This window comes from Pezoporus flaviventris, unplaced genomic scaffold (genome assembly GCF_033815535.1).
Source record: "Pezoporus flaviventris isolate CSIRO_AGI_PZ_B2104156 unplaced genomic scaffold, CSIRO_AGI_Pfla_v1 ptg000002l, whole genome shotgun sequence".
NCBI classification, from domain to species: Eukaryota; Metazoa; Chordata; class Aves; order Psittaciformes; family Psittacidae; genus Pezoporus; species Pezoporus flaviventris.
Window position 1 is genome coordinate 87,285,301 of NW_026892550.1, and position 26,287 is coordinate 87,311,587.

Consider the following 26,287-nt stretch of genomic DNA (forward strand, 5'->3'; position numbering starts at 1 on the left):
GGCAGGAGTCAAAAGAGAAGGGGTTTTACAGCACATGCTGCAGGCACTTTTTGAAATGTTAATATCACATCATCTTGCTTCTAGTTTTGTGAAGCAGCAAAGCCCAACTGGAGCAAAACTCTTCCATTGGAGCTACTGAGAGTGGTACATGTCAGTCTTTTCAGCAGCTAGGAATTAATGCAGAATATTTTATCCTTTTAAAATGCTGGGCAAGCATTAACTAATCCTCTCAACACCCTTCTGGGGTAGGTAAATATTACTCTAGCCCAGGTGCAGCAACTAAAGAGGAAAAGTTATGTGATTTGCTTAAAGCCACAGAGGGAATCAGGTGGGGGTAGAGTTGATGGGGATTGGGGTGGGGTAGATTTTTATAGCTTGTGCCTGTGCTTGGGCTCACTACAGGTGCTGCTTGTCAGCCACTGTTGGTTTATGGGGGGAACGTGGTGATGTCTGCTTAGCGCTACAAGGAGCAGAGCACGACTGCTGATTTACAAACCAGCGATGCTCTGGGGGCTGTCCAGAGCATGGACAAAAGGAAGAGGTTTTGGGGACAGGGTTTTCAGGGAGCACATGGCCCTGCAAAAGCCCTCTTGCTTTGAAGTCAGTAAAGTCTGGGCTGGTCAGCTTCAAGGCAGGACTTAATGCCATGAAAAGCTTGTTGCTTCCGGGCTGAGCTTACTGAGGGTGGGAGGTGCCTCTCAGGGGGCTTAGCCCCAAGCCGCCTGCCTTTAAAGCGGGTGATAAATGTTGTCTGCAGAGCTGGACTTGTTTATCTTTGGGATTTACATTGCAGATACAGTGGCAGGACAGCCCTGTGTTTGTAGACCTGGAGGGAAAGCCGACCTCCTGCCAGCCCAGACTGAGGAGGGGGCTGCTGATACCTGGGCTCAGCCTTGCCCCTTGACATCCTTTGGGTGGCTCTTGGGAAGCCAGCACCAGGTGCCAACTCTTGTCCTCAGGTTGGACAGGCTTTGAGCAACCTGGTCTAGTGGAAGGTGTCCCTGCGCATGGCAGGGGGCTGGAACTGGATGAATTTAAGGTCCCTTCCAACCAAAACCAGCCTGTGATTCTTCTTCATGAGTATGATTTGCACCACACTAACCTTTCCCTGCTCCCATTCCCATAGAGCGTTGGCGCATCTCCTTGCTTGTTTTCTCATCTCTGGCATGGCCAGGGCTTCAGTTCACAGGCAATTAGATAACATTCAATGGAAGTGCTCTCACCTGCAAAGATAAAGGTCACTCACTTATGTATCCCCAAGGTAGTGCTGGGGTCTACCAAGTGTTCACCCAGAAGCTTGTGTCTGTTGCCACTTCAGGGCAGTTGCCATCCATTGGAAAGCCCTTGTTTGCTGTCCCCGATCCTGTTCTGGATCAGGTCCAAGGTAGGGCCATATAGTTGGGGGCTTTCCCCACACAATGGGCTACTGGGGAAGACTCCCGTCTCTGCTGTGTGGTGCCTGGGCTCTTTTAATTAGAGACACATGGTTTATTATTTAGAAGAATATGCTTTCCCAGTCATTTGTTAGGATCTGGTGTATGAGAGTGCTGCAGCTTGTGAGCCTTAAATTAAGCTGTAAGAAGGACATCAAGCACCCCATGAAGGGGGTGCTGCAGTACCCGAGCCTATTGTTCTCACCCTGAATTGCGGGGAAGCTCTTTCCCCACGCCAGCTCTTTTACTTGTTAGCCAACTAATACACATGGCGGTTTGTTTCTGTCTCCATCTGTTCCAACTTCAGTTTATTCACGGCTCTGTAGGTATTGTACACTCTGCTGCCTGGGTTTTGTTGTTTTGGTCCTTTTTTGACGAGAGAGCCTCCCCTTTTCATGGTTCACTTATTCATTTTGTAGGTCTCCAGCTTCCTAGTCAAGTTTTCTCTTTTGTTGTATTAATTGGCCTTAAGTCTATAGTCAGGTGCTGCACGCGTGCTTCCCGTGTACACCTTAACCATCTGCTGTGTTTCATCTCCATGGCACCCAGGCCAAATTCCAGCTCTGGTAATGACATCCTGCCTCCCTGCATTTTCCTTGTGCTTTTAATTGGCTTTAGTTCACTTTCTCCCCACCCCATCCTAATGTGCCCCTCCACTCAATGGCAGGGAGAGGTGGTTTCGGGTGCTGAGGGTTCCAAGATGTCCAGCGGCAAGCAGCTCTCCTGCTACAAGGAGCAGCCACAGCCCAGCCTAATGACTGGAGAGCAAAACAGGGAAAACTTTGCACTGGAAACAAGAAGCACATTTTCAGCACTGAAAGCAGTTGCATGACCTCAGGAGACATGCAGTGAATTTTGCATTTCCCTGAAGCCTTCTGCAGGAGAGAGTAGGTGGCTTTCTGAAATGGTGTCATTGTTTCCTGCCTGTCCTCCTGCCCAAGCAGGTCAGGTGTAGTTCCTGGAGGGGGGCAGAAAACTCCTGACAACATTTACCTCTGGCCTTAACACTCCTTGATATGTTCAGAGCAACACCTGATGTGTCCAAGTGATCCCAGAGTGTATTGAGGCTCCAGGAGTCTCTCTGGCACTTTTGCCTGGGTTATGTGACACTTTAATAGTGCAACAGTTGTTAGCTTTACAACCAGGTTTTGGGAGGATAAGACTGGTGTCTGTGTTTGGGAATTGCCCTCTGCAGCACGCATTTTCCTGGGGGAGACAGTGGGTTCTTACCGCTCTTTTTTTTCCCATTTTTTGGTTTTAAATAATGGGTTATTATTATTGTTGAAGAGATTCTCTCATGCACAAAACTCACTTAAAAGCATGGCCTGAACTTCTTACACACTTTGTCTGGTCCTTGCCAGCCTGGAAGCTTACTCTTTTCTCTGCTAATCCTGTTACTTCCACTGACAGCCCCAGCCATGGGGGTGAGCCGCTCCAGTTGTTGTGCCGAGTCCTGTACCAATGACTATGGATGGCTGGATGGCTGGATGGAAGGAAGGATGGATGAATGGACAAATGGATGGATGGATGGATCGATAGATAAAGGGATAGATGGATGGATGTCCTCCTGCTGTTACTGCTTGCTGCTTATTATCTAATCTCAGTTTTATTGGAACAACTTGTGCAGTTTAATGTCAACAGTCAGACTTCCGCTACCCCAGTGTGGTTAGCTGCTTGTTTATATCGTTTTATGTGGGGCAACCTGTCGGCGGGTTCCCCCACTCGTTATCACCAGGGTGGGAGTTCAAGGCAGGGACCTGGCCCAGGGGCCCCATTGCTGCTTGTGGAGGGGTCTAGGCATTGGGCTTCCCAAAGGCATCTGCGTGTCCTGCTTTCAAGCACTGCCAAACAACAGAAAAGGAGACAATGTCCTTCCCGAGGATGTTGACCTAGAGCCTAAGGAAGGAGCTGCGCTCTTTGTGATCCCCTCTGAGCCTGCCTCCCCTTCTTCCCTTTCTTAGTTGCTCTGCAGGTAACTGTGAGACCTGTTGGAAGCAACTGAAATCATTGCTGTCCCCACCCTCCCCAAGTCCATCATGCTCTTCATGTGGATTGGAGGTTCCCTGGCACTTTCTGAGGCCATGGGGCTTCCACTTTGGATGGCATTCCCCTCCATTTCCTCAGCATCAAGTGGAAGCCAGACTGTTTTTCCCACTGCACAGTGGGATTAAACTGGACAGCAGGATCAGGTGTTCAATAGCAGGCTGGGGCACAAGCCTCAGACTCTGGCCAAGGCCACCACCAGACTCTGGCCAGCTCCGTTATTAGGTGAATTTATCCATGCTCTATTTACTTCTTTTACCTTTCAAACATTCCTGTGTGCAGATTACAGGATGCGCTGGGACTCTCGTTTATTTAAATGTTGGTAAAACGTGTATAAAATGGAGTCCCCTCCATGCCTTTGCACTTGCTGGCATAGGCTACCTGACCAGTAGCACTCTTACAGCTTCCACATCAGTCTGGGCGCACAGCCCAGAGCTGTCAGTACCCACTGAGAAGGTGGGTGACTGCTGAGGATGGCAACAACACCTGCCTTTTAATAAGCCCTTTGTCACAGGTAAAATCTTCCTGGTTGAGTGCAGGACCAGTGGTGGAGGCTGGGCTTTAGGCAGCTGCTCAGAAGTAAGGCAATGGTTGGCATCCCTTTTTGCCTCGATAGGTGTCTCCAGGGCATCAAATCCCTGGTGGTTGTTTCAAGTGCTTTGGAAATGCCAAATGAAGGATTGGGATTATGGGGATATTCAAGGGAGGGTTGCCACATGGAGTTATGTCACCTCCTGGACTTAAATCAACCAGTGGAAGGCACGTCAGGTCTTGTCCTTGAAGAAATCCTCTCACCCTGTTCTGCACAGACCTTCCATTGAAGCAGCAGTAAGTTGCCTGTGCTCCTGTCATCCTAGCAGTGGAGGACAAAGCACTTGTGCCAGTGTCTCTCCTAGCAAATCAGCCTTGAATACATAGGGAGAAAGACCAGTTCTTATCACTGAGCAGCTAGGAATAAAACCACCATCAGTGAAAAACCCTGTAAGCCCCAACCCAAGTCCTTGCAATATTATATACTATATGTCTTTTGAGCTTTAAGAGCTTTGTGAAGATGGTGGCCTGCTTGGCAAGGTGTTAAGCATGCACATATGTGCACGTAGGAAAGCATCTCTCCTGAAGTAGAGTCCAAATGCACAAGATAAGTGGCAAGGGGCAGGCAAGATGAATCCCATTCCTCTGACAGGGAGCAGGCTGACTACAGGATAGGTTTTTTTTTTAGTAGTATTTGGAAGCATGGAGATGTGGAGGTTTCCCTAACAAGTTGCCTGTTGGGATGCTTCATAGCATGTCCTTCGGTGCACCTCTGAATGATTCAGAGTCAGAAACTTTGTTTTGAATTCTCAAGTTTTGGAAATCAAAGACTAAGTGTTCAAGGATATTTAATCACATGGTCTAACCATGGCAGTATCCTTCATTTACTACAAGGCAAGACTTCTAGACCAGTAATGTGTTCAGTCAGATTTGATTGTTTTAAATGTGTGGTTTGGTTTACCGGTGTAGTGGGTCAGTACTTTGCTTGTGTCTATCCCCCCTGTAATTGATTTCTGTACCGATGGAGCAGTTCGCGAATGTTAATGGATTTATTACTGCTCTCGCTCCTGTGAGAAGTGGTTTTTCACATTATGCAAGTAGATGGTGTGGCATAAAAAAGGTAAGTTTTTAACTCAGAGTCAGAGAGAAAAGTGTTGGCATAGCCTTAGCATTGCCTGGGGTGGGCAGCATCCTGTCTCCCCCTTGGGGATGCTTACAGCAGGGAGCAGAGTTCCCCTGCTTAACGACTCGGTGCTCCCTTCTCTTGCCTCTTTCCTCATTCTCACAGATCAGATCAGCCCCCTGTGCCACAGCCTGTCGTCTGATTTATGGGAGCCATAAACTGCAAAGCAGAAAGAAATAAAAATACTAACCACTTAGTTTTTTAAAAGGCCAACAACTCATTGAAGTCTCGGTGATAATTTGCTCATAAAGAAATATTATGCTTCAGATCATAATCCCAGGCTGCAGATGGAGGCTGAGATCTGGCCTGAGTCTGTCCCACTTAAGCTGTAAAAGGAAGGGAATGGGATAAAAAACCCTCAATGCCTAGCATGTGGGGATTAGGCTTGGCTATTTTGCTGCCCATCCCCTCCGGTGCCTGGGAGGTCTTGTGGAGAAGTGCTGATCTTCTCCTGAAAAAAACCCTTGTTCTCTGCTGAAAGGACAGTGCATTCAGGGAGGGATGGGAGGCAAGGAGAGAGGGAAGGATAAAAATCCACGAGCAGCAGTCACAGACTGAGATTTATAGGCTGTGTGGAAGTGCCTAAATTGTTGATTTGAAGGCTGTTCCTCTTGGACTAAGCAGGGGTTCTTGCCCACTTTAACTGTATTAATAAAAATATTGTCAGTCTGGCCAGGCAAACACTTGTTGGTGCTACTTGTGCAGCAGCTGCCTTAAAGAACTGTTGCTGAACACTGCTTTTTTGGTCAATGCGGATGGGTGTCTCTGTTTCCATCCGTGAAAACCAGCCCCCAGCTATCACAGCACCTGTAAGAGCAATGAAGGAGTAGGTACGTGACCAGGTTAGACTTTAAGTGGTGTTGGTGTTTGATTGCTACAGAGGTCTCCTGGCTGCCCCAGGCAGGTGCCTGCTCTAGGAGGATAAAATTCCCTTCTGGTTAAGCTTCCTGCTGCAAACACTGCCTGGGCCTATTTACCTCCTGGGCTTGCACTGCTGACTGGCACCTGGCAGCTAAAAGCAATCCATTTCTCAAAAAAAGATCAAGGATTTCATAGCTGGTTCCGTGCAGCCATATATTCTCCTATCTGATCTTCTCCACCTTACCCTGTCAAAACCATATGTTAGTCCACTGCCACCTCAAATGAATCTTGATGTGACACCCTAGGGTTGCAGAAGGGCAGGAAGGTTGTCAGCAACTTGATTTTATTTCGCTTTCCTTACGCTTGCTGGCAGTGAGGCTGACAGCAGCTCTGCCTTGTGCTCTGAACAGCACAGAGCTTGGTTCCCTTTTTCAAGTCTCCTTCCTACAAGAAACTTCTCTTTCAAAAAGCACCTTACTTTCTCAGATGCACATCCTAAATGTGGTGATGTAGGGTCATTTATAAAGACACGGGAACTGGAGGGAAATTGTCATTTCTGTGGTTTTTTTCTTTATTTTTTTTTTTCTCTCCCACAAAAATTGAAATGACCAGATTTTGCAGGAAACCCTAACTTTGCTCTGGGACTCATAATATTCATGAAGTCCACCATTCCAGCTCTGTTCTAGGTGCAGCCTTAGCAGTGTTGAATTACCTCCTGCCCTTGGCCTGCTGGTCACAGTGCCCCTGACGTTGCCCACTATGCAGTTCATGGTGTTTGCAATGAGAGCGTGCCACTAACTCATACACAGCTTGGCATGCCTGTAACTCCCAGGCCCTTTTCAGCCAGGCGACTACTCAGACAGTCTGTTCCCAGCCTGTACTGATGCCTGGTACTATTTCTCCCCAGGGCAGAGCTTTATACTTCCATCCCTGTGTGTCATGAGCTTGTTGTTGGCCCCAAACTTGAATTTCTCAGGGTTGTTTTGGATCCTCAGTTTGCTGAAAGTATGATCTTTTTCCCATGCTACATTTAAAGGGGTGTCATTGCTCCTTGAGAACTACTGAGTTCAGCCTTGTTCCATCTTGAAGGTTTGCTGGCGATCTCAGCAGACACACATTAATGGCAACTGAAGGGGCAGGGTACTGCATTTCAACAAGGACTTTCTTAATTAAAATAAGAAGGCTTTAACAAAAAGAGATCCAAAGCTTAAGTAGCCTGATTGAAGAGAGAATCTGAAGTATTTAACTTCTCCCACAAAGACACCACTTGGGCAATTCCCCAGTTGCTGGGGTGGTCCTGGACACGGCAGCTCCTGTGCTTCTGGGCAGGAGATGCTCCTGCCCTCCTCATGCAAGGAGAAAAGTTTCAAATGCTTTTCCTCAGTCAATTTTAATTCTTCCTGGGGAAAAAAATAACTTTTACCTTGTAAATTAATCCAGCCAAGAGCATTCCCTCCTCTACAGCCCTTTAAAGTAGGCTTTAAAGTAGAAACCTCTTTGGGAGAGAGGGCTTGTGGACTATTTCTCCTCTAGTTAGAACAGGCAGTTCATTATCTTGGAGAAATCAAAACTTTCAAAGCTTCTAGCTGCCCCCATCTTTCCCTTAATGTTTCCTGAAATGTTTAACAGCATCCTCTCTGCCTGTTTCCCAGAGACTGGGTTCCTCTTTGCGGTCAAGGTTTCTCTTTCCCTCCTCCTCAGTCACTGAGAAGCAAAGACCTTGTTAGAGTGTCTTTGCAGGGAAAACAAACGATTGTGATGGCCAAAATGCATCATTCTTCTGATAGTGGCTGCAAGGGTGGAACTTTTTTCCTTTCTACAATTTTATTTGCTTCTGCAAACATGAGGGAGAAGGGATGCTTTCTCCCACCAATGTGTGGTGAATTTTCAGTAGTGCCTTTTACAGAAAGAACAGAAAGAAATCTCTGAACTTCACTCCCCACAGACCAGACCTTTGATTAAAAGGCTGCAGGTGATGTGTCCTTGCAGGTCTGGCAATAGACACTGGTACCATTTGAATAGAAATGAATGTCTAGCTTCTAATAGGGCAAAAATAGTGGCCCTGTGTGGGTCAGAGTAAGCTGTAGTTGCAACTGGTACCAGAATTGGTTGATAAATCACTGATCACTCCAATAAAATGCTAAAAAATGAGGAGCTCTTCCAGTAACTTTATTTGGAAGTAACTTTACTCTCCTGACCTTCAGGGAGTGCAGATACTTACAAAGAATAACACACAGATACTGTTCATTATAAAGTATGTAAATAAAAACACTTTAAATAGCAGAACTGTATGTTCTCTGGACATCCCCAGGCCAGCAGGCACACTTGTGCATTGTCCTTTAAGCCAGTGAGGCTTGTCTCCTAGGTATCAGGTCCAATGCTGTTACCTATGCTGGTTTGGGCAGTAGTGACAAAGTGAATGAAACTTGTTTGGCTCTTTTGCTTGAGAGCCTGCAGGGAAGCTGTGTGCAGCAGGGGATGCTTGGATGGTCTGCTGGTAGAGAGGCAGTTATAATTGCTGTGTAACCCCTTCTCACTGGGTAACTTGATCACTGCAGCAGGCGTATGGCCTGCATTTGGCACTGATTGTAGTACTGATCCCAGGCCAGCCAGGATTCAAAGCATGCCACCTGCTCAGGGACCCCTTTGCTTTGTTTTTCTTTCTGCTGTTGTCCTACCCAGTGATACCTTTGAAAGACTGCATTCACAGCTTCATCCATCAGAGCTGCACTGTCAGGTTTGATCAGTAATGGCTCTCGCGTTCCTCTCTGCTTTAGTTCTTAAGAACCTCCATTCCTCTGTGCCTTTCTTGCAGCTTTTCTGTGTGCACCCTTGCTGCTTCCAGTGGGACAGGTTTTCTGCCCACCAGTGGGGTAACCATGCTCCAGGTCTGCCAGGGCCTCTCTCTCTTCCTCTGCCTCTGAAGGAACGGCTCCTGGGGAGCAGAGCTAAGGACAGCAGTCAGTGGACAGAGTCATCCCTGGGATCTCTAGGTTTCTTTTGGAGGTGACCTGGCTTGTGTGAACTTAGTGGCCTGACAAAGAGCGGCTGGAGGAACTGGAGCGGTCCCCTTGCACACAGCTCCTGCTCCCGGGAGAAACAGCCCCGCTGCTTCAATCTGATGCAGAGGGGCGATGCTGACTCCATTACTCAGTCCCACTTGTCCAGTGGTGAACATAGTCTATTGAACACTTCTTTAAATTAGGGCACTGGAGGCATAATTTAGATTAGGATTAAGTTCCAGCTGCAGGGGAGACACTTAAAACATATATTACGTGTGCTGACAGACCCATTCATCTCACCAGAAAGTGAATAAATCCGTCTACTTAGTGGAGAATTTCCTCCTAAACCCAGGGACCCTTTCAGGCCTCACTGGGGTGCAAAGCTGTTTTGTTGTGAGAGGATGAGGGAGCCATGGCCTGATGGAGATGAGTGCAGTGGCTGAGCAGAGTTGGCTCCTCAGGTACCGGCTGGTGAGTGAACGCCACCTCACAACTCAAATGTGCAGCGGTGCAGTGGAGGTTTGTGGGCAGATGGGGTAGGGGGTGCTTTCTCTAGATGTCTCTTTTATTCCTAGGAAACCTGCAATACGTGCTTTTCAAGCCCGCTGTTCCAGAAGAGCAACTAAAAGTGCTGAACTTTGATCGTGGGAGTGTTGGTGTTAATAAGTTACAAACTGACCCCAGCGCTCCGCTGGAGCTGAAGGCAGCCTGGGGGAAGTTCTCTGCTTTGCAGTAAGAGGCACCTTGTTGCACCCTATCCCCTTCTCATCAGCTTCATTAACTCAGGCAGCCTCTCCAGCTTGGATGCCAAAAGGGCTAACATAAATGAACTAATGTAGTCACATTAGCTCAGCTCTGGGCTGATGCAGCTTGCCTTCCAGCTGCTGAAATCTGGCTGTGCAGGAACACTGGCTCAGTGCAGGAGGAGGAGAGCTGCCATGTCCCCATTTGCCTGGGAGTTGTCAGGGAAGGGGCATGGAGGAGAGAGGCCAGGAGCCCTGCCACCAACCTGACGCCCAGCCCCAGTCCTTCCCTTTTCTCTGACTTTTTAGTTCAAGATGAAGGCTTTTTGCTTTATCTACCCTCACAAAATCTCCTCTTAGCTGGCAGCTTTGGGAACACTCCCTTGCTTCTGCAATTGAGGTGTCACTGGGAATCTCCTATCCGCCGAGCTCAGTATGATTCCTACTTATAAAGCATGAGTGTAATTTATGAGAGCTGAAGCTTCACTGTGAAGTGCAAAACTCAAAGAAAATTATGCTGTTTAGGTAACGTGGCTTCTACTTCTCCCCCCCTTTTTTAAGTAGGAATTTTACAGTTTTTCTTCAGCAAAAGTTTATTTCTCAACAAAGCTTGTTTGGAGACCTCCTTGTTGATAGCCGTAAGGGTTTTTTTTTCAGCAACTACATAGAATTTATTTTAAATACACCCAATATAATAAGAAATAAGAAGAGAAACTGAAGTTTGGATAGAGCATGCCTCTATCCAAAAGTCAGAAATGCTTTTCCCAGCACAAAACAGAGAAATAGGCTCTTTAGTTTTATGTATACAGCTGCCTCCTTACTGTCCCTGTCCTTTATAACAGACCCCCTTCAGGCTCCATCAGCAGCCTCTGTACAGTAAGTCTCGTGGTGCTCATTCCCAAACCCTGTTGTTCTATGCACCTGCCAGTGGAGCAGGCACATGCTGGTGTGCCTTTGTAGTTCTAGATGCCACCCCTCAAGAGCAAGCTTTTCCCTTGAGTTTGGACCTTATATGTCTTTGCTTAAGTCCTGTTGGCTTTATTGTCCGAATATGACCCATGCTGCAGTTGTTTCTGTATGTGACTAAGACTGCTTGTGGGAGCAGTGCCAGTGGGGAGGTGCCAGGCAGCAGACAGCTGAGGGTGGCCAGGGCAGAGACTGCATGAGCCCATGTGCTGTCCAGATGAGTGATACCCCTCTGTGGGTTGCTTGGGCAGAGCTGGCCCATATGCTGCGTCCGCTGTGGGGAGTGACACCAGTCCCTTGAGTTCCCTGTAGTCCCTTGAGTAGTATCACAAGCACTGTGGGGTCACCCTGCCTCCTGCAGTGGCAGGACCTGGCTTTCCCCTTCTCTGCATTCTGGTCCCTGCAATGCCAGTGTGCCATGACAGTGGTGACAGTGGGAGGAGAGCTGAGCAGTGTGCTGCAGGTGGGGACTGACCCCTTGGGAGGGCTTGGCAATTATGGCCCTGCCCTGAGACAAGGCAATCTGGGTCCTGTCTTGTCCAGCTCTGCAGGACTTGGGGGGTTATAATGCTGCAGCTGCAGATGTGGCTCACACAAGGGGGGCCACGGCCGCCACTTGACAAAGCAGCAGAGGTTTGGTAGAGGCGTCTGTGCTTCTCCTGGGGCTGGGAGGGATGTGGGGGCATGGTGGGTGCTCAGCGTACACCGAAGCCCATGCTGCCAGGTCTGCTCCCTAATGCAGCCTAGCAGGGCTTGCTGACCCTGCATAAGCAGTGTGGGGAGGGGACAGCCCTCCTGCTCCCCTCCAGAGCTCTTCCCAGACCATTACCGCCTCCCAAAGGTGTTGCAGGGCCAAATCCCTGGAGGGAGTAGGAGGTGTGCAGAAAAATAGCCCCCCTGGGTCCATCTATTTGCATTGCTCTGAAAGCCCCCTGCTCCCTACCTGCCCTGTGGGGCAGGAGCGTGGGCCTGTGTGCCAGACGGGCACGTACGGCAGGGTGAGGGTAGGAGGCTTTCTGCAGGCAAAGGCTTCCTTCAACAAAGCCGTTTCTGTCCTGCTCCCAATATTTCTGCCTGTGCGGTTGGGGATCCGGGGGGGCGGTGGAGCACAAAGGACCCCAGACAATAGGGCGAGTGGGAGCATTCCTCACACCCATGGCGGCCAGCGAATGAGCTTTGTCTCCAGCCGCTGCCTCCCTCCGTTTCGGGGGCAGTCCCTGCCGTCCATCCTCCTCTGCTCCTTTGTTCCCGCACTGCCTGCCAGGGGTGAGACAGGCAGGTGAGCGGCGCTCGAGGCAGGGGGCTGGCGACGTGCTGCGGCGGGTGCATATTAATAGATTTCTCCAGCCTGTCGCTGGGTGTTTGACTTGATTCATGAGAATCCTCCGTCTTGGGGACGCTGGATGCGGACGGGAGGGAGAGCAGGGAGAGAGCTATTGTCTGCCAGGCCTGGGGCCTTGCCGGTGGCTGCGCCGGCGGCTGCCACCGCCTCCCCGAGCCACAAAAGCAGTTTGCACCTTTGCCCCGACGTCCTTCCTATTTGTCTATCCAGGGCGATGCGAGGTGGGACCGGCTGATATCCGTGCTCTGTACATGTCCCTGTGGCATGAAGCTGCACAGGGGTGAAGACAGGCAGGCAGCTTCCCAAACACTGCCTTGAAGAGCAATTGCGTTCCAGTCGCAATGGGCTGCGTCCAAGCAGGGCTGTTCATGCAAGTGAAAAGACTTCCATTCAATGCCTTAGTGGCATCAGAAATCAAACATGGGAAAGCTTTCTGATGCTTTTTTTTTTCTAATGGCATCTGTAGATTTTGCACTATGTTTTATGATGGGCTATAATTTTGAATAAAATAAAATACACAGCTGGTGGACTGATACTAGCCAGGCAGCAGTGAGCTTCTGCCTGGAAAAGGCCAATTCAGGTACAGCACTTGATAATATTCGCATAGAAAGGGTGTGTATGGTAATACCAGGAAAGGAAAACAAACAGGATGGAGCATACTCCATCATGCTGACAAAGACCGGGATCGTACATGCTGGGGTGCAAATAGGATTGTTTGCATATTCAGCCGACTCTATCCTCCCTTTTCCCTGTCCCCAAGCATCAGTGGTGGCTGAGCTCCTTGGGGAGCTGTTTGAGTCAGGGGGACAAATGTGTATGGGGGAGGGGGGCAAAGGAGCACGTGGAGGAGGGATGATTGCAGAGAGGGTGCTGCTGTCAGGGGCTACAATAGAAAGGAGCTAGCTGGTGGGATAAAGCTCCAGGGTAGGGTTTATCAGACTGAATGTAGGAAGCTACAGATGAGCTTGTCTGACAGCTTTCCTTTTATATCCCTGACATGCAGCTCATCCTGTCCTGAACTAGACATTGAACAACACATCTAAATCATGCTCCAGAGCAAAGGTCCCAGGTTTTATGTTATTTTTTCTTTCTTCTCTCAGCTGTCAAGGAATAAAGCTAAACTGAGGGGGAAAGGAGCATTTATTCCCAGTGGGTAAAGAGAGGAAAGCTGAAATGAAGGATTTTCCTCAGCGATAGCATTCCCCAGGTAGCAAACCCCACCATGGAGTTTCCAGTGAACCTATTGGGACTACAAACCAAACAAATCAAGAAATGTCACCGGTGTATTAACCTGCTGCCCTGCACTGGCACATGTCAGTGGCATACAAGGATGAACCCTGATGCTGTGTCCTGGTGTCCTGAGATGGGGCATGGCTGCAAGCCTCTCTGGGGTGAGGTGACTGACCTGGCTCCCAACTCCTGCTCTCTGTTTCCGTGTAGAAAGAGGCTGCTGCAGGGAAACCTGGGTTGGTTACAGCAGTGGTTGGGGGCTGTGCCAGCCCTTTGCAATGTCTGCTCTCAGTGAGGCAGAAAATTGGCTGTAAAGAGGAACTGGCACACACCTGTTTGCAGCTGAAGCCAGAGCAGCTTACGTTAGAGGTTACCTGGACTCTACTGCTGTCAAGTATTGGCTGCAAGAGAGACGTTATTTCCTCAATGCCTTCTTTTATGTGGTGACACATTCAGAAGCTCTGGGAAAAGCTTCTTCAAATAAGCTTGTCCGCAAGCTTTTTGCTGGTCTGTTTTTTCTTTTTCTTTCTTTTTTTTTAATCTTCTTTCTTCTTATAGAGAGAATTGGTCAATCACAGCATTTTGATGAAGTTGCTCTTAGCCTCTTACTTCATAGCACATAGACTTCCTGAAGAATCAAGGAAATGTTAATAAATTGGGTGTAGGAGACTTGCCTGCTGTTCCTTTCCCCATCTAATTTTCCTCCCTGCACTGTCTCCAGAGCACATCCTGCCCCTAGTTGCTCTGTTAACTTGTCTGTACTTATAACATTCTGTACATAAAACACAACTGGGCTCTTTTTGCTCTGATTGAAGTCATGCTGTGTAAAAGAAAATACAAATTAGCTCTGGCCTTTGGGCTCCTGACAAGTTTCCAGCGCTGCTTTCAGCACCACAGAGGTTGTGTAACTCCACATCTTGGTGCAATGACGTCTCCTGCTCCGTCATGAGCTGGACTGGCTGCCACACATCCAGGTTCAGCTCTTAAGAAGCTTTCAGCACTGAAGGAGGAAGAGAGGTTGCCAGCAGCTGGGTGAAATGTGGGAACTTACTTCTTCCTGGGTAAATCCCCAAATCTTGATGTTTGTGCAAATAGCTCCCAGTCTAATGTGTGCTGAGTAACTGGGGAGCCCGGCATGGGGAAGAGCTAACGTTTCAGTACAGGATTAACCCTCGAAGGAAGAATACAGTAGCAATTTATACAAACTATGGCTTAAATATGCCAAATCTTTTACGCAATGAAGCACAGGCACTTTCCTGCCTCCTCCAGGGGTTCAAGCCGTGTACACTGTTACACCATTTCAGCATTGCAAACGGAAGGGCTGAAGCTGCAGTTACCACATTTTCAGCAGAAAACTTTAAGTCTCAGTGACTTCCTCCAAGGATGCTGAGCTAAACACCATCTCCATACCGGCGAGTGAATGAGTTGCAAATGATGTCACTGGTTTGAAACAGAGCGTGGGCATGACGTGGGTGAATGTTCCTGGTGCTGGGTGTTTTCTAAAGGTTTCTGAAGCATGAGGCATGACTGAATGACTTGTGTTTTCTTTAAAAGTTGAGTGGGTGAATCTTGAATCGTTGGGCTGCTTTATTTTTGTTAGATGTGTGTGGGCTGAGGACATGACTCAGTATTTTCTCTGCAGATGCGAAGATCATATTGCCAATTCTGGGTATACTTCGGGCTGTTTCATGCAGAGAAACTGGACTGCTTTCTCAGCCCTGAGCTTTGCTTTTTGGCAGCCTTAAGCCTTTTGATGTGAAAATAAATAATTAATTTTTAAAATCAGTGCTTTCCCAAAATGTATATAAATACACTGAAGAAATGGCTGAACATGGAGAAATTGCCTCTACCTCTATGTTTTCCCAATAATTTATCTGATTATTTTCATGTTATTCTGGAGATGTTCATTAATATCTGATTTTTCTTCCTGATTCTCCCTAGTCCAGATTGCTGCTGGGCCATCCCTTTGTCTGCTGAGTATCATCTCCAGTATTTAACCAGCCATGCCCTGCTGGGTGAGAGCCATTGTCCTCTGACTGATGGCTGTGAGTTCTCCCTCTCTGCTCAAGAGACAAGTAGGCATATTTGTGGGTATATGTATGTAGTTCAGCCAGTACCCAGAAGCGACACAGAAGTTCCAGAAAATTTTCCTTTTTCCCTTTGACAACCTCCCTGTCCTACTCCCCCTTCTTTATCCTCCCTTTATGCCTGGTACAAGGTATGGCATGTGCTCTGGGAGATGCACAAGGCCAGGCATGGGCTGTGGATGCTTCTATCGTGCAATGATGAGTGCTCTCTTCTCCCATCCCCTTCTCTGCTGAGCAGAGTGCTGGTATTCATGTCCTTGATAAGAACCGGTTGCTTGCTAAGACTCATAGCCCAGTGTCCTGGAACCACTGATAAACATTTTTTCCCTGCTGATAACCAACCTTCAGCCTACCATGAACCTTGATAGGCTTGCTGAAGATCTGGGAAGTGCTAGATAATAACAGACTTGAGGATGAAGGATGTTGTACTGGAAAGGCAGTCTTTTGGGTGATCAGAAGATGATGTGTCTATAGGTGTATTCTGTAGGGTGTGTAGGGTGAAATGAACTCCATACACTCTGCTTTTTTGATCTCTAATAGAGTTTAACCATAGAAAAATTCACACTCTCAACCCCTAACAACGGCCTTAGCTAATGTGATCTGTACTTAGCACCATGACCCAAACACCACTACTTTCCTGACTCTATACGGGACCATACAACAGTGAGAACACCAATATAGCTAATTATAAGCCATATGCTCAAGCATGCATTGTATTGCTGGGGCTGTATCATCTTCCAATCATTCTAGTTCCTCAGTTCTAAGCTCTGCTCCCTATTCTTGACATTTTTTCTAGCCACCACCCATGGCAATAATTCACTCCAAACCTAGGGCTGAGTATATCCGTTATCCCTCCAGACCTCACAGGAAGCCACTTGGTTAGCTCAAGTGTCTTTGCAGCCCTGTCCCAAAATGACATGGACTGGGTACCAGACCTTATCATATCATCTCTCAATCCTCACATTATTCAAGAATAATCCTACACTTTCAACCCTTTTTACCCCAAAGCCTCATTCCAGCCTTAACCATAAAGTACCAGCCAATACTCCTCTAAACATAAACTGAAAGCCTCCTGCATTGCTGAGTATCAGCACTCAGGATTGCCCTGAGGATCAAAGAAGAGGGTGCTCTTTAGTCCTTGATATCCCTTCCCCTAACCCTGACTTCAATGTCTACAGACTCAATGCTCTTTACGTACAGGCCCATACCTCCGAATGCCCAAGCTGTTCATCCCTGCCAGCCACAGTCCCCATGTCTGTATTTCTAATAATGTCTTTGCTGGAGCACGGGCATGGGGCTGGAGCAGCCAATGGTGCTTGCTGGGTATAGAGGCTGGAAGCTGTGCTTGTTTTGAAGTGTAGTATGGGAAGATTTTGTTTGGGCATGGCTTGAAGGATCAACTGTTTTGCTATGGCTGCTGAGAGGATGGTAGGCTGGGTGCAGCCTAAAGCATGGGGCAACGGGGAACATGACAGTGTCTGTACGTCAGTGAAAAAGCAGGGAGGCACATGATCACAGAGAAGCAGTGGGTCGGGGTAATTAGAAAGGCCCGAGAATGCCTGATGTGTTCCACTGACTACTCTCCTTTCTTGAAACAAGCCTCATTGCTCCTGCCTGCTTACTTCTCGCTGCCCTTCCAGTTTCTTCATCACTGTCCCCACCCCTTGTCCTCCTGCCTTGGGATCTCTAGAACTACTTGCTCCTCTAGAGCTGGTTCTTCAGCCCTCCCCAGTCCTGTGGCACTGCTGCCTTACCTGCTTTTGGCAGTCAGAGCTCATCCAGGGGCCAAGCATATGAACCTTATTACAAGGTACTCTAACCATATTTCATGTTAGCCTGTCTTGCTGGTTGGGAGCCAAGGACAGAGAGTGTTATGCCTGCAGGCCCCTTCAGGTGACAGGGTGCTGCTGTGAATAGTCAGCTTGCTTCTGAAGTTTTGGGGGGATTGAGCTTTACACTTTCTTCCTTTAGTTATTTACATTCAAGGTTGGTATTACATTTTTTGATTTATAAACTGCATTTAATAAGAGATTGTCACATAGAAGTTCTCCAAGTTTCTGGGAAGAATACTTATTATAAAAGGCTTTGTAATCCTTACAGTGTGCAGTCTTTGGCTTTTCTGAACTTTTGTTGTATTACTTTCAAGTATACTTTAGCATAGTTGGAAAGCAAGCTTGGAAAGAGAAAAGCTGACAGAGAGCAGATCAGACTGAGAGGCAGATGGTTAATGTTTGAGTTTGGTTTTGTTTTCAGTAGAGGAAGCTAGTATTTCCCACCTGCCTAAGGAGTGCCCACAGCAGACTGAATCACTTCAGACCTTGTTCTGAAATAAATCACAACAGCAAAAGGATGGTGTCTGTGGCAGTAGACAAAGTGCTTATTAAAAGGTGAGCTTTGCTGTGCATGCTTAAGGTCGCAACTTCTTTCTTTTCCAGAAAACCCAAGTTTGTTGCAGTAATCAAGGCTGGTAAAGGGAAGGTCCACACAGAGTGCTGAGACCAGCCTGCTTCCTCATTCTTCGCACACTCATTGTTGGGCAACTTTCTTCAATATCAAGTGAAAACTTCCTTCTCCAGTCCAGTAACACTGTACTCACCTCGAGCAGAACAAGTTCTCCTCCCCACGTAACACACGTTAGATCACTTGTGGTAATGCCCAGCAGTGTGCTTTACTGAGGTGATTAAGGATTTTGTTGTTTGCTGACACCTCCTGAAATACAGCATGTGTGTACTTTTATGGCCACTTTGGATAAAGTTACCACTGCAGCTGGTAACTGCACCATTGAGATAAAATTCGCCACGTGACAACCTAAGGAACAGCAAGCTAAGGAGCAAGGAACTGTTCACTTTCAGACTCCAGTGTGGCTACATAAGCTGCTGTTTACTTGCACAAACACAGAATGACAACTTTAACTTGAACAGTTGTCTCTCAGTAGTTGTTGTATTACCTGTAATTATTTCTGCGAGAGCTTGCAGGCTTGTGCTTCTGAATCAGATTAACAAAGGAAAACTTTGTTTCATGAGAAAGCCTCTTGATATGCATTATTTCCAGAAACCCTGAAATCACCATTTGTTACCATACAGCTGTTTTTTACCCCTGTTAAGCTTAACATCAGGGTTTTTTTAGAGGACTGATGTGTCTGTGGCCATATTCTGAGCTGCTGAAATAGCAGGATGTGTTCGAAAACAGAAGAGGACCAAAACCTCCACTTACAACATCCTGCAGGTCAGAATCGTGTGCACTTTCTAAACGGGTCAGGATTTGGTCTGAAAAGCTGGGATTTCTTGAAGATATCCTTCACATTTGCTGTATTTCTCCATTTCATTCTCCATTCAGTCACATAGCCTGCGTGCTGGATTTGTTTTACATTTCTTTGCTGTCCAATTTGCTGCCAAATCACCATCTCGTGTTGCCGTCTTATATAAATGTTAACATTAGCATTAGCTAGCTTCACAATAACAGCCTAGAAAGGAAACATCTACTTCTGAGCTTCCCCCTGCCAAACAAACCTACAGCATATGGGTTTTTTTTTTGGTGGCTACTGGTAATTAAGGACACTGGATGTAAAATTATAATGCAGTATGAACTGTTAGTCTGTAACGGTTATGATCATTGCAACACCCCCTTTGACATGTTTAGTGTTTTGCTTTTAAGTTGGAACATTGAGCATGGAGGATATGACTCCCTGTTTCCTTAGACAATATGAGCTCCATCTAGAGATCCTGCCTGCCAGCGGGAAGGCAAGTAAAAATCTCCATTTAAACTCTATGTTTTTAACTTTGATGACACATAACAAATGCATCAGTGTTACTTTTGTCCCCTGAAAGATGGCATGAAATGGAACAGGGATGCAAATATATGCAGAGAACTGGCCAACAAATAAACCAGCTGCAAACCCCAAATGAAACCCCGGCCTGTCTAAGTGTTGTAAAACCCAATGTACCTCTGCCATGAGGTCTGTTCCTACAGGAAAAAAGCACCATCACGTGCCCATTGTACTGTTCAATGTATGGAGTTCAGTTTGCACACTGATGCGCTGGGGAAAAACGTTCCTCACGCATCGCAGTGAATGAGTGTCATGTGATTGACTGTGTGTGATCCTTGTTTGGGTCTTCAGCTACTTTTACTGGAATCACGAGCTCAGTTAAGACCGAAAGAAGACACCTTCTCGAGCAGGCCCGGCTCAGGTTGGAGCGGCCAGCGCCGGAGTTCTACAGCACCTGCTCCAGTTTGCAGGCGGTGCCAACAGCGGACGGATCCCTGGCAGACACCGGCGTGGGCCTCCCACCCGGCGGACCCTCGCCAGGGCTGGTGCCGCCTGCGGCAGGTCGTTGCTCAGGAAGGGCCTCATGGTGAGGAGACCGGGCCGGGCGGGGCACCTGCCCGGCGGACAGCCCCATCCCACAGGCGCCCCTGACACAGTGCTGGGCGGAGGCAGCAGGAACCGGCCATGAGGGACGGCCGTGGCCTGATGAAGGGCGCCCGGCGGCACCGAGCTCTTCCGCCTTCCTTCAACCACCTCTGCCGGTGCTCGGGCCACTTAAGCCACCGTGGTTACATAAGGGGTAGGCGGTGCGCGCGCGCTGCGGCCCGCCCCCTCCTCGCCCGTGTCCTCGCGGCACCCTGCCCCTCCCCCTTCCCCGCGTGACCACCACCCGGGAAGGGAGGGAGGGAGGGAGGGGCAGGGCCAGCGCGTGCCTCCCCGCGCCCCGCCCCCTCCCGAGGGGGGCGGCACGTGCGCCCCCCCTCCCTGCACCCCAATGGAAGCCCGATTCCCCCCCCCGGCCCCTAGAGTTCCCTCCCCCCGCGCACGCTCACTGACACCGGTGGGGCGCGGGGCGCAGGCGCGGCGGGGACGAGCACCGTGCGGAGGGAGGGAAGGAGGGAGGGGGTGGGGCGGTCTCGTTCCTCCCTCCCCCCCTCTGCTCCCAATCCCTTTCCTCCTCCTCCTCCTCCCGCCTCCGCGGGGGCCGGGTGACGCACGTGCGCGCGCCCCCGCGCGCTGTTGTCCGCTCGCGCCCGCCGGTGCGTGCGTGCGTGCCTTGCCGGCGGCGGCGGGGCGCGCGCGGCGTGTGGGGCTGGCACGCGCGCTGTTGTTATTGGTGCCGCCGGCCGCGGCGCTGGGAGGAGGAGGAGGAGGGGGGGGAGCGGGCGGGCGCCTCAGTCAGTGAGTTCTTTAAAGATGGCCGGAGCGGCGGCGGCCGCCGCGACCCCCGTGTACTGCGTGTGCAGGGAGCCCTACGACGTGAGCCGCTTCATGATCGAGTGCGACATCTGCAAGGACTGGTTCCACGGCAGGTAGGCGCTAGGAGCCGGGTGGCGCTGGGTGAGGGGACGAGCGAGCCGCCGAGTCGGCCACTGGGCACAGGCGGTGGCGGTGTCCCGTCCGCCCGCCGGTAACGGTCGGGGGGACAATGGCAACGCGGCGGCGGCACGGAGGGACCGGGTTGCTGTCCGCTCCGGCTCCCCCCCGCGGCGGTGGCAGCGGCCGGTGCCGGCGAGGACTGTCGTCCCTGGGCACACGCGTCCTCGCTTGCGAGGGGGCGGCCGGGCCAAGCGAGGCGGTCGAGGGGGGAGGCGGTTATGAAAGAGCAACAGATGCGGGGCCGGCGCCACCCTGAAGTTGAGCCGGCTTTGGGGAGGCGTCGTGTCCCCCCCTCGCCCCGCTCCCTCAGCGTGTCTCTCCCGGGACAGGGCGGTCTCTTGACTGAGAAGCGTGGAGCGGGCACCGCGAGGGGTGCCGGGGCTGTACCCCAGCCGGGCTGGATCTCCCGGTTTACCGGGCGTTTTGTCTGGGGCGGGAGATGAAAGGGGGTCTCGGCGCACCTCTCGCCGTTTTGACGTTTCCAGCCCTGTCCCGAACGGCCGCCGTCGACTCGCGTGTGTTTTGCGAGACGAGCGTGTGGATAATACAGGCCCGGCGGCAGCCTCCCGGCTGCGAGCAGGGGGAGCCGGCAGGGATTCACGGGCAGTTAAACAAAGGAGCAAGTTGGGGGCCCCGCGGCTCGGCCGAGCCGGGGTTGCGGGGCTCCGAGCTGCTGCCCCCATTATGTGAGGCAGCCCCGGCGTGCTGGCCGGAGAGCTGGCGGCCGTGTAGGAAGGGCCTCGTGATTGACAGCAGGACATTTAAATACCCCCCGTGTAACAAAAACAGGCTTTCCGGCGAGACAGCCGACTCGCCCTCTGCCGGCGCGGGGCGGCACGGCCCAGCCGCGTCCAGCCGGGCCGAGCGGAGCCTGCCGCTGCCTGAGCCCCTTGTGTGGCGGTCCCCCAGTGCCCCGAAGTTGCCCGTAAAGTCGGGACCGCACCGGGGCTTTGCGGCAGCGGAACAAAGCTGTGCGCCGGAGAGGGCTCCCCGTTGGGAAGAGGTGCCGGTCCGACCGCGTTTGCCTTTCATCTCTTGCCCTCAGCGTTTGCAGCAGAGAAACGATGGTTGGGGGATGTGTGTGTAGTGTTTGTTGTTTTTCCTTTCTTCCCTCTCACTGGCAAAGGAAAAACGCTGTCTAAAAGTAAGTTGCGAATCTAGGTGTTACTTAACAGTAATTATTACACATGAGTGTTTTCTTGCCACGTTTTCCGATGAAAGGAAGGCTTTCAGTATTTCAGATGTTGACTTGTACATGCGTTGAGATGATTTGTTCTTTGTACGTGGGTTTCCCTTGACTCAAACCACAGTATAACAGAGCCTATGAAAAGGGCTTTGTAAACTCTAAAAACTGCTAAAGCACAATAGTTGGACCTTTAAAAAACAATCCTTCATAAATATTTTTAACTACACTATTATTCCCCTTGTTAGTACTGTTGTATATAATTGACACACAACTGCTGCTTTGGATTATAGTAGCTTAATATAGGTTTGTCAAAACTTGATCACTGCCTGTAATAAAGGTGCAGATGTTGTCTGAAAGTCTTTGTACAGTTACAGGTTCTCTCTCTTGCAAGTGGTTTTCTGCATTTGTGTGTTGCTCTTCCAGTCTGTCGAGGCAATTGTTCAGCTTACATTCAGGCTTATCTTAAATGCCAGTCTAATGCCAGTGCTAATATTATCAGGGTACAAATGAACTAATTTCTGCAATTGTGACGAGGAGGATGGTGTTGACTGACTGATACAAAGGTGATGTGGACCTCTGTAGCTTTCTTAAATCTGGATCCCCATTGAGGTCCACAGTGGCTCCCGTGCCCTGTTGTGCAGTTGCTAGAAAAACTGTGCTAACATTGAACTGCTTTGGTAGTCTGAAGCCCTAAGTGTGGGAAGTAAGAAAGCTTGCCAGCAGAAGCTGGCAACAGCCACGTTGCTCTGGGATTTAGTTGCACCCTCACCCAGTTTCGTGACGAAAGGACAGGAGCGTGGGAGACCTGTTGTCCTCTCCCAGCTTGGTCTCCTCTGCGAGTGCCTTTCCCCTTGCTCTGTGAGTATCTGAAGACTGTTACATAGCTTGTGAATGAAAACACACCCTCTCAAATCTTGATGTTTTTTGTGAACTTCGTGGTTTCATGATCTCTTGATTATTATTATTATTTTTAATTTATTTTTTTTCAAGCCTGTGGAATGGGACTGGTGTGACTTCATATTCAGAAACATGTAAACCCGTGCTTACTTTTCAGACTGTGGTACACTAGCATGATACCTAGCACGTATTATTGGATTACAGACTCTTGGCTGCCTTCCTGTGTATAGTCCGGAGAGTGCCTTAGCAGTGTGCTGCAGGCAGCACGAAGTCTGGTCTGACACATTGGTACTAGTCCCTTTAAATTTTACGTGATATTTCCCTCCCCGCCCCCCCCCCCCCCCCCCCCCCCGGATGTTCTTGCGCTCTGTGTCTTCAGATGACTGTGTTTTGGTTTGCTGTTATCAGTACTTTGATATTACCAAATATGCATTTTATTGCTTCTGCAAATATTTGTGTAAAAGCAAATATTTTGATGTGCCTTACAAGGTTATGAGCTTACATTCTGGGTTTTAGTTACTCTACAAGTGGGCCTAACATCCTGCCACAATCATCTTGTGTAATTAGCTCTTACTGAGCAAAAGAGCATAGCGTCTGTGTGGTGGTGTAGGCTTCATCACTTTCTTGAATTGCTTGCAGGAGTGGAGAGACTGCAGAGACTAAGGTCTGACAAACTGTCAAATCTTTCAGATGGGCAAATCCATTTATATTTTAAGCAGTGTTTGTATTTTCCTGGTCTTTTTATCTTCTTTAAATGAAGATGTCACATTAAGCTGCTTCTCCCTTTCTGGCTTGTCTAGGATATATCCTAGCTAGAACACTCCTTCATGCTGTTCTGAGTGTTCAACTTTTTCTTGAATCTGTTCAGTAACTCTTGACACCCATTTAAATTCTTGGCTTTATCTTCAAATGACATGTATCACAGCATGATAATTCTCGTTCTGTCTCTGTCTCCCTTTGTTTTTTGATGCTCTAACTCAGTTTCTAGGTTAACTACATACTGTCATTTTTCCTCCCTAGTGTTTTTCACTGTGATATATGTAACCACAGAACGTCTTTTTTTAAACTGATCTTGCAGTCAGCTCTGTTCTTGGAGTGTGTTTGTGGAGTCAGCTTTGAAATTTTTGTCCTTTTTTTTATTCTGTCCATGATACCTGTACTCAACTAGGCTAATGTGCATTGCATGGACTTCACTTATTCTTGAAGACTAGATTTCAAATGGGTCTGAACAAACTTAAGTTTAAGCATATAATTCAGCTTTTGTCAACACAATGTAAAGTTGCCTGTAATGCTTCAGGAGTAAATGTTTGTAGAGTTAGCTTTTTAAGGCTGTTTGCTTTGTAAAGCTGCACTGGTGCTGTGCTGGCTGTAAAGGACCATGGAGAAGTCAGTCAGGCAGACTAAGAATTAAAAATGCAGGTGCCCTTATGAAGTTTTCTGTGTAGCAGTTGTGCAAGGGATGTTTTTTTGTCAGTGAACATAGAGTGAACTTCTAGCACGTCCCAAAGTCAAAGAGGTAAGAAGTTATCAAATGGGTGAATGTCAATTACAGTAATGGTCTTTGCCTTTTAAAATGCCTGTAACTTTTTAAACGTATTTTTTAACATTAAAAAAAAAAGTTTTTCTTAAAGAAAGGACATGCTTTATTCTTCAAAGCCACAGAAGTCGGTAATAGAAGGGGAAACATCCTATTTTGTTCAAAATTGGTAATTTTTCCTGAAATTTCATGATGGTATCAGCTTTGGTGTCTCCCCCTCAGGAAGAAGGAAGACAGTCCATCCAGCTTTGCTCAGTTTTCATCTTTGATGTGTTGTGTAAACAAAACTTGAAGCCATAAATCCCTTTTATATGCTTTGATGTTTACAGAAATCGGCATTTCATTTGAACAGGTTAGAGGGCAATAAAGGAAATAGAGCACGAACCTGTATGGAGTGGATGTATTTATGTACTTATGTTGCAAAGCAAAATCAAATTGATTGAAATTATACAGAATTATTTTTAAATTGATAGCTCTTGCTCTCAGGATTAATTCTGTATTCTGAGTAGCTTTCTTAAAAGAATTTGCTTTTTTCTCCCCCCTTTCCTAGGGCTGTTCATTGATGGTATGTAGAACTTTGCCATGAAGTATTTGATGCTTTTTACAGTTTTGTCATTATTAAAAACCATTTAGTAATATCATTTGAAAAGAAAGGCATTTTGTGTACCTTTTGAAGATGATTATTTAAATTGCAGATGCCTCGAGGCTTTTTTTTTTTTTTCCAGATGGAAAACCAAACAGCGCCAGAATCACATCTGAGATAAGTTCATGTAGAACACAGTTTTTTTTCTGATATTGTATAGATCTGAGCATGTCTTCATTTGGTCTCTGAAGAAGCATGAAGTTTCTCAACCACTCCTTAATCTCATCTCAGTTTCATAATCAAGGTTCCCTCTTGTACCTCTGTTAGGTTACACAGCACAGGTCCCTCTTAACGCACTGGTTTGTACTCTGAAGGCAGGCTTTCTCCTTGAGAAATTAAGGAAATGCACATGCTATAGTGACTACCTTGCCTGAATTGGTTCTTTGTTTTAGAGTTTTATACATGAGGTTCTGCATGATGGGCTTGCCTGCTATTTGCTGCTGAAAGAGACTGTCCCTTTCCTGGCTGCATGCTGCTGTAATTTCTCTTTTGCTGGTCCAGTGCTTCTCTGATTGTTCAGTAAATCAGCTCTGCTCAGGAAACAGACAAAACCGATTCTTTTGCTGGGTTAGGGTTTTGTTGGGTTACTGAGCTAACAGGCTCAGCAAGGGCTAGAACGAGTCCCAGACTGTTGCAAAACACTGGTGAGGACTGTGTTGCTGGAGGAGATGATAGTGGGAAAAGACAGAGGAGTTGCCCAGGTTTTTTTCCTCACTGGCTTTTTCTGGGATCAGTGGCTCACCCAGTTTTGTGGAACTTTGTTTTTTGTGTCTGAGTCACCATATGTTACTCTGCTTTGACTTTAATGGCCTTATCCCAAGCCTATCTACTCATCTGGTGGGGTCCATAGCAAGCAAGGCATTTCCAGTGCAGATGCAGTATTGCAACCCCAGAGCATCACCTGTTTGCAGAGACGGGCGAAGCGTACGTGTCTGTCTTAAAGGGACTTAGAGGACAAGATATGGTGATGCTCACGTCAAGAAACATGGAGGCTGCAAAGAGAGACTCTTGGGAATGCCTGCTGGTGTAGACCTGTTTACAGAAAATTAAGGTCTTGTAATTGTAAATGTTCAGGGGCCTGAACTGAATCAACAGATCCTTGTCTAGTCACTAGAGCTTTTGGTCTGGCATCAGAGCGTCTTGAGCTGACCTTCTGGCTTTTATAATGTAGAAGCCTTAAATTCTTTCTGTAGCAACTGGGTGTATGTTAGTGAAGTGTTTTAGACCTCAGGGGAAAG

General features: G+C 48.3%; 1 protein-coding gene and 2 long non-coding RNA genes across 6 annotated transcripts in view; all 3 read left to right on the plus strand.

Annotated features, from left to right (window-relative positions):
• Positions 1–17,991, plus strand: LOC133264866 (uncharacterized). Its single transcript, XR_009741788.1, has 3 exons — positions 1–245; positions 13,108–13,166; positions 17,857–17,991. It is a non-coding gene; the product is annotated as an uncharacterized LOC133264866 (long non-coding RNA).
• A 450-nt stretch (positions 17,992–18,441) lies between these two features.
• LOC133264867 (uncharacterized) lies at positions 18,442–19,331 on the plus strand. Its single transcript, XR_009741789.1, has 2 exons — positions 18,442–18,646; positions 19,076–19,331. It is a non-coding gene; the product is annotated as an uncharacterized LOC133264867 (long non-coding RNA).
• A 1,098-nt stretch (positions 19,332–20,429) lies between these two features.
• KDM7A (lysine demethylase 7A) overlaps positions 20,430–26,287 on the plus strand; it is a 64,052-nt gene continuing 58,194 nt past the window's right edge. For 3 of the 4 annotated variants that reach the window (XM_061444932.1, XM_061444933.1, XM_061444934.1), the window contains exon 1: positions 20,432–20,719. In XM_061444932.1, the coding sequence (XP_061300916.1) occupies positions 20,604–20,719 (116 nt within the window). In that variant the 5' untranslated portion in view covers positions 20,432–20,603. Of the gene's footprint in view, positions 20,720–26,287 lie in introns of all 4 variants that reach the window. The other variant, XM_061444935.1, reaches the window with a different exon arrangement.